The 8,016-nt window shown below is 39.5% G+C and overlaps 1 protein-coding gene across 2 annotated transcripts; it reads left to right on the top strand.

Moving 5' to 3' along the window:
* The first annotated feature begins 217 nt into the window (after window positions 1–217).
* Window positions 218–7,881, top strand: LOC136836899 (4-hydroxyphenylacetate decarboxylase glycyl radical subunit-like). Of its 2 annotated transcripts, XM_067101341.1 has the most exons (5): window positions 218–426; window positions 1,395–1,722; window positions 2,497–5,900; window positions 6,178–6,338; window positions 6,565–7,881. In XM_067101341.1, the coding sequence occupies exons 3-5, from the start codon at window positions 2,518–2,520 to the stop codon at window positions 6,720–6,722; spliced, it is 3,702 nt and encodes a 1,233-aa protein (XP_066957442.1). In that variant the 5' UTR covers window positions 218–426; window positions 1,395–1,722; window positions 2,497–2,517; the 3' UTR covers window positions 6,723–7,881. The 2 variants fall into 2 exon arrangements, with proteins under 2 accessions (XP_066957442.1, XP_066957443.1); XM_067101342.1 differs by lacking the exon at window positions 218–426 and having other exon boundaries at window positions 1,493–1,691.
* Window positions 7,882–8,016: the final 135 nt, after the last annotated feature.

Below are 8,016 nucleotides of genomic sequence, written 5' to 3'. Positions count from 1 at the left end.
CCTGGCGTCTTATTGTGCTAGGCTCTGTGCTTGTACAAAGCCGGCTCATTTAAACCAAGCAATCACCCAACAAGCAACCATGCTCAGTCTCCTAGCAGCTCTCTCTCTCTCTCTCTCTCTCTCTCTCTCTCTCTCTCTCTCTCTCTCTCTGAGAACAGTGATGAAATCCTAATCTACGCCCGGATGTTTACGGACAATTTACTTTAGCTTGCGACTTGGTACTTGCGGCTTGCCGTCGAGATAAAGTGTGTGCACCAAGTTTACTCAATTGCATGTGATTTTCGCTGTCTTTCATTGCAACGTTTTAAATTTGCACTGTGCCTTATAGGGTATATATGGGTATTATTTTAGTTCCAACTGTCCAACATGGGGCCCCCTCAGACTTCGGCGCTGAAACGTTTTACGTGAAAACGTGGACATTATAAGGTGAGCAGTTGCTCACAGAATTACTGTCAGTTTCCCACCCCTTTTTGGAGTTTTGGAGAGTTTTCCAACATTTTGTGTTTGTAACAATTTCATGTCTTTGTTGATAATGAATTGTCACCTTCATAGAGTTTTTGCACCTTGGGTACAATTTTCTAATTGCGTCACCTTCATATTTGCACTCTAGTTCATCATATTAGACATTGTATTTTTCTGAATTTTCTGAGTCCTTCTGTTTTATCCAGTTATCATTTGCGCTTCCATTCAAACTTGAGCTTTCATATTAGCAAAATTCTGTATATAATTAAAACATAATTCAGTTCAGCCACGACATGTTTTCTCTACTGTAATGAACTACATATAAGATCTATACGCTATGCACCTCCAAATTACTGTAACCAACCACCCGCCCTGTTTTTTCTTGTCCACAATATCATCGGCTACCTTAATTTGTGCTATTCTGCAGAAGTTTTCCGTAGAGTCCTTTTTTCGTGTATATAATGATTCTGTGGATGTCCTCATCCCTTTATTTTTGACTTTCATAAAACCTTTGTCATTTTTTGAGAGAATTTCTTTTGTGCATACGTTCATGCTACTAGTTTTCTAATCCCAGATTATAAGGAATTATCTGTCTCACTGATATTATTTTTCTCCTTTATCTCAGCAAGAAATGAGTTCATATTTGCTGTATATTCTTTTACTAAAGAACACCAATACTAGAAAATTGTTGGGTGACATAACTCTTGTTTGGTTAAAAGGAAGAAAAATCAAAGGCATTTTTTCCTTCACATACTTTACTTTATGTTTTAGACCAATAGTAACAAGTCTAGACCTAAATGAAATCTACCCTCAAATTTAGAGGCAGAATGTTACTTAAATAAAATCATATTGTCAAGGTAAAGAGCGAGTCTAAACTCAGGTTTATGCGTAATTAGATTATGGTCTACAACAATAAAATCTCATATTTTCAGTGGACAACAACGAAGCCAGGATATGCGCATTAAGGCAGGTCTTTAGGAAGGATGACGTTGGGATTTCCTGTACTCAACGAGACACCCAACGTTTCAGAGAGGCTCTTTGGACGAATGAGAAACGTTACAAAATCACCCGTACGAAAATATTGGGAGTGTTGTGGCAATGGCCACGCCTTGATCAGGAGCGGGAGGCGGCGCTCACCTCATCTCTAGAGTGGCTTCATATCATGCTTGGCATTAGTTCGTCTGAGCGCTGAGCCGCCGGAGGTTCCCGGACAGCTAATAGTGAGAGAGGTGAATCTCGACCGTTCTGTAATACTATCAAGTAAGTCGTCACGTATCTCCGAATTCATATTTACAAACTTTTACTGAATCATTATACTCTTCCTTCACAAACTGCGGAATCATCCATCTTAGCAGAGAAAATAATGTATAGTTTTGATACTTTTGCTCTATTTGGTTTTGAGTGAATCCCGCATTATTTTATCCTTGAAAGTGAAATGTTTATTACTGAACCCATGTACTTGATAATTTGTGTAATGTGGAATATATATATATATATATATATATATATATATATATATATATATATATATATATATATATATATATATATATATATATATATAAATAATCATATATTATATATGTATATCTATGTAATATATATAATAATACATACATACATATATACATATATACACACACATGCACTAGTTGAACAACCCGGCACTGCCAGGGAAAACTGATTGACAACCGATAAACTTTCTTTTAAATTCAGACATCACTTGGTTCTTTTCACAAATAATTTTTACTTAGTTCATATTATTAGCTTCAGTTATGGATTATCCATGAAAAAATAATGTTCAAAATAGTTGTGAGTCCGTTTGATATAATCAATAGTTGAGTTAATTGTATGGGGTGGTCTATGTAACATAACCAATGCCACTATCTGTAAACACCCAATCTCTCCTTTGCTATGTTTCTGGAACCAGTTATCCTTATTGTAATTTCTTGCAAATTATCTAGTTCCCAGATCTCTCACTATTGCTCATCAGTATTTTTCCAATGCACTTATTTGCTCTATCGTGCTTTTCAGGGTTTTAAAGACACCATAAAGATGGCAAAAGTGGGGAGTTGCCCGTATCAGAAACAAAGCATCAAACCAGAAGATGGCGAAGATCAGCCTAACAGCTACACACAGCTGGGTTTGTTTGACTTCCGTCACAATTTTGGCAAATTCATCAACATGATTCTGAGCACCAAGGACCGTTCCACCAAAACAGAAATAATGAAGGTTGTGAGGAGACTGAAAGAACTAGCACACTCGATGCACGGGAGGACCCGTGTCCTGGTGGCTTTTGACCCTGAACTTTGGAATCTTTGGGGATGCCCCGTACCTCTGGAAAAGCGGCCTAAGTCAGAATACTTGACAAAGAATTCCAAGAAATTTATATCAACACCAGGTGATGTTTTCTTTTACATAAAATCGGATGTTCTTAAAAATGCTAATCAGCTTCTGTGTCTGTTAAAGGAAATGTTGGAAAATAACTGTAAGCAATGTGTGGAGAAAATCTCGATCACAGAGTCTGTTGAGCATGGGAACACAAACATCATCGGAGGGCTATTCCGAGAGGGGATTGGCAACTTCTCTGACCCAGTGTCAACAAATCAGCACATTCTGATTAATGGAACAGGTAAAGGTATGCCTGGGGGGACATACATGATGACACAAAAATTTGAAATCAACTGGGATGTTGTCGGCACAAAGTCCAAGACGCAGAAAGAGGACATGATTGGCAGGAGAGTGATGACCCAGACAATCATACCATCTAATTATGAGAGGCGTCATACCAATAGGGCTCATCACGTTAATGACTTTCCTCCCCCCTGCAACATACTTAAGGGATTCAGGCGCGTTTTTCGACAGTCTCTTCCTTATGGAAAGTCGAATTCCGGCCACGGCCGAGAGAAAGGTGTTTTCTATCTCTCTATAACCAAGTCCACCACTGTTTTTGTAGAGTTGTTAGAACACTTAGCTGGAGTACAAGCATTTTCTCCTAACGGAGAAATTACTGTTGATGAACTGATTAGTGATCTCATTCCTTTAGAAGGTACTTTTTGGTATGTCCCAAATAGGCAAGAGTTAGAGATAGACACCCCTGGAGTCTGTAAAGTAGATCTGGATCCCCACTGGGATGTCACAAGTAAAAATGGGTATATGTTTTACAACCAAAAGTATTACATGTATGCAATGACCAATGGTCATTATGAGAATAATGAGGCTCCGACCCCCAGGGTTCTGCGTCTACTAGGCTATGCTTTTGAACAGTGGAACCACCACTGGTTCAGACTGCAAACTGCACCCGAAATTCCAAGGCTACAAGAATTGCTTAAGCCAGATGAAGAACATTTTAAAGATGCTTCTATCCCTATACGCAAAGGCCTTGCCACTAAAAAGTCACTGGGAGAACTTTTCACTACAAGTGATGTCACAGCCAATCCTTCAAAGTTCTATGGATTTAAAGCTGATCTCTTCAATATTCACCCAAGTGAACTTATCGTTGGAAGGATGCCTCGGTTTTCTCTCGGTTTGGGAAAAGTTGTCATGAACTATCTAAATGATGACGAGAGAATGAGCGCCTTTTTGATGGGTCTTAGCGAAGTCTCAGGTGTAGGTCACATCATACCCCAGCATGATAAACTACTCAAACTTGGTCTTGACGCCCTGCTTGAAGATCTCAAAGAAAGAAAGGCAAAGGAAGGACTCTCAGTAGAAAAGCAAGAGTTTTTTGAATCTTGCATCATGGCGTGGGAAGGAATGCAAATGTATATGGAAAATTATGCAAAATTAGCTGCTCATCTGTCATCACTGGAAAAGGAGTACTCCAAATCAGAGCTCAAGAACTTCAAGGCTATTTCTCAGCGCATGCAGAAGTTAGCCCATGAGCCTCCTGAGACACTCCTTGAGGCAGTCCAGGTGATCTTTACTCTCCACTGCTGTTTGCATTTGATAGGTGAACCAGTTGCAGTAGGAAGATTTGACCAGTTTCTTGAGCCTTATCAAAACTCATGCTCAATAGAGGAGGCCCAAGAGATCATTGACTGTTTCTGGATTAAACTCAGTGAACGAGTTTTGCTAAATCGTCACAACGTTGTTGATTTAACGCAGTGGGGAAATGTTGCAGTTCCCTATGCTAGTAATGGGCAATTTCCTAACGGCGATTCTATCAATCAGTGGGTTCAACAGTTAACGATTGGTGGCTACAAGGCATGTAACGGTGAAGCCAAACCAGCTTCCAACCGGATAACAATGCTATGCTTGAAAGCTGCAAGGAGACTGCCACTCAATGCCCCTTGTCTCTCACTGCGTTTACATGATGGTCTTTCTGCTGATCTGATCGTAGAAGCAGCCAAAGCTTTGTTAAGTGGTGGTGCCCATCCAATTTTACCCCACGATGATAGACTTATTCCTGGACTTATGAAAGCAGGAAGTAAGTTGAGTGTGCCTATGCCTCTCTCAGATGCTCGTGATTATGGATGTGATGGATGTTATGAGCCAATGATAGCGGGAAAATCAGAATTTGCATTCACCTACATACCTCTGCCCCAAATCATTGAGTTAACTATGAACCAAGGAACCCTATATGCTCAATCAGGGCCTAACTTCTTGAAGGGCCAAGCAGCTTCTTTCACAACCCCACACCCTGATAATATCACAACATTTGAGCAATTCAAACAAATATTTGCAAAACACCTCAGAATTAAACTGGAGGGTAATCTGTTTGGAGTTATACAAAATTATGGAAACATATGGAAATACTGCCCTACACCCCTTCTTTCTCCTGTTATTGATGGCTGTTTGGAAACAGGGAGGGATCTGTACAATGGTGGATCAAAATATCACATTTTAAGCTGCATGTTTGTTGGTTTCTCTACATGTATAGATTCACTTTATGCCATAAAAAAGATGTGTTATGAAGAAGCCACTGCTGTTGTAAGCCTGTCTGAACTACTTGTTTGTTTGAAATGTGACTGGGGTTTTCAACTGCAAGAACCTTTCGTTGATGATATAGCTGGGCCTATTCGCACTAAAGAACGGAAAGATCAGTTTGGAATTCTACGTCAGCATGCCCTTTCTTTCGAGAAGTTTGGCACAGAAGTAGCTGCTGATAATAAAGAGATTAGGGAACTTGTGGCTTGGCTATCTGACCTCATCATCGAAACGTTTGATGATGTTGTGTACGGTCAAAATGAAGATAGGCCGTTTGTGAAGAAGCTGGAAGAACTCAAAGAAAGATACACAGACCCAGATAGTTCTGCTCCTTTTGAGTTCCTTTTCACCCCTGGTAGTGGAACGTTTGAAGGATATGTAGGCTGGGGACTTTCTTGTGGAGCATCGGCTGATGGTCGTCGAGAGGGCATGCCAATAGCCTCTGACTTCAGCCCATCCCCCAGTTCTCAAGACCTCGCACCAAACCCTCCGTATTCAGATGTCTTCAAGTAAGCTCAAGACTCAGATCTTAAATTAATGTTTTCTGGTACCTTTTACCATCTTGCTGACAAACTTCGACCTCAGTGCTGTCAAAAAGAAAGTTGAATTCATCACCAGTATACTGGAAATAAACTTTGTTGGCAAGATGCTAACAGACATCAGAAATCATGTTAAAGAGGCATAACCCCTATGGTTAAAAATATTATCAATAATATGGAGGATATTTTTTGAAAGGCATGAAATTTCTTGCATTTAAATAAAGTCAAGCTTATTTTCACTTTGCAGAGCACTCCAGAACTGGGACCACCCTTCAATCAACGAGGGCTTTAGCTGTGGAGCTGAGATCGACTTGAATGTGACGGAAGATTTCCCTCTGGATGAATTAATCCGTCTCATCTACAAATTTTCGCACCAGGAGGGAAGCATAGGGGGCAACCTCCTTACAGGTGAGAAGTGGAAACTTATTCTTTTGTAACCTCCCCTCTTGAAACTTTTACGGAGTGTAATGCTTTTCTAGAAGTCACAGGGAGTGGAAACTGGTCGATCAAATTGCTCATGTGTATATGATAAGAAACTTATACATAAAATGAAATTTTATTTTCCTGAAAGAATAGGGTGTTTAAATGAGCTTAGCTACCAATGTGTCTGTAATATTCTCTCTCCTCCTTCTAGTGACATGTGCAGACGAAAAGACTTATGAACAAGCAACGATGTTCCCGGAGAAATACGGATTGCTGCGCGTGCGCATGGGTGGTTGGACAGAGTTCTTTACCGCAATGTTCGACGCCCATCAGGAGCAGCACAGAAGGAGACCTTATTTTGCTGCCTAGACCCACACTGAAATTCAGCTCGCATCTAATTGCAAGCACTGCTTCAGTGTTTCTGTTGGGATGATACTCGTCTTCTGCTGTTTGAAAACTTGCAGCCCATTTCTCTGTAACATGTAGTAAACTTTGTTGGTGTTAATCATCAAGGTATATATCGTCGATCATGAATCGTACCTTAAGAGCCGAATAGCGTTTGCAGACGGCATGAGTTGCAGTCTGGGCGAAATTCTAGTCTCAAGGGAGATGGCTGTGTCTGTTAGGCTCACTGGTGGAGCTCCTAAAAACATATCATGAGGCAATGTCAAAGAAAAGGATAATCTGAAATATGCTTTTCTGAAAACTTAAGTTATCAGAACAGTAGAACATAAACAAAATAACAAAACCTCCCACATAAAAATGTTCAGATGAAGAATTAAGGTTTGAATATTTAAAGGCCAGGGGACTTTCCTGAATTTCATAAGACACGTTGACTTTGGTATATCCTGTCCATATTTGTCTTTTTGTTGCAACTTATTGAGATTAACGCCCCTTTGACATGACTGTGGTATAAATTTCATTAAAATGTTTGCATCAACGTCGTTGCTAAGAGGGTAATCTTCTGATAGTAATTTGGCTAATGCAACTCAACCTGAGAGCAACTTTTAATTTGCTGAGTTTCGAGAAAAGATGTGAAAGCGAGATAAGAATGGACGACTGAATGTAAGATATTTAGGGCCCAAACTTAGGCACTGGAGCTAAGAAGGCCATACCAGTGCCGTGATAGAAAAAAAAAAAAACAAGAAATGGAAACGAGGTGTGATTGTTTTCAAAGGCAAGAAAGTGGTGGCTGACAAGGGGGTTAAAACAATAAGGTTAACCTAAGAAGAAGAAAAAGTAAAAATAAATCGGGTGGAGTTTTGCCACATAATCCTAAATTTGATTGAAACTTCAGATGAACTTTGAAGATGAGATGACAAAACAACACCAGAATAAGCTCCACTTTCACCATTCAATTGTCACAGACCATCTCCTCATATAAACTTGTAGGTTGAATATGTAGGCTATGCCAGAAGGCGATGAGTTACAGAAATCATTGCCAGTTAATGTACCTTTTATTTGTTTCTATTTTATCACATATGCTTTTGATAAAGGAATCTTTTAAAAATTATATGGTTTTTCACTATTCGGAATAGTTATTTACCCTACACGTACATATCGGTTGAAGGATTCTTTTGAGAAAAATAATCTCATCCCTTCAGTTCATCTCGCTGTAGGTACATTGAAATTACTGCTAACCAATGCAGTTGCTTATAATTAA

This window comes from Macrobrachium rosenbergii, chromosome 57 (genome assembly GCF_040412425.1).
Source record: "Macrobrachium rosenbergii isolate ZJJX-2024 chromosome 57, ASM4041242v1, whole genome shotgun sequence".
NCBI classification, from domain to species: domain Eukaryota; kingdom Metazoa; phylum Arthropoda; class Malacostraca; order Decapoda; family Palaemonidae; genus Macrobrachium; species Macrobrachium rosenbergii.
Note: the sequence above shows the minus strand (reverse complement) of the source record. Positions and strands in the feature narration are given on the sequence as shown.

Coding starts and splice junctions, on each gene's coding strand:
- LOC136836899 (XM_067101341.1), top strand. CDS start 2,518: ATGGCAAAAGTGGGGAGTTGCCCGTATCAGAAACAAAGCATCAAACCA. Junction 5,901..6,177: donor CCGTATTCAGATGTCTTCAA/GTAAGCTCAAGA, acceptor TTCACTTTGCAG/AGCACTCCAGAACTGGGACC. Junction 6,339..6,564: donor AGGGGGCAACCTCCTTACAG/GTGAGAAGTGGA, acceptor TCCTCCTTCTAG/TGACATGTGCAGACGAAAAG.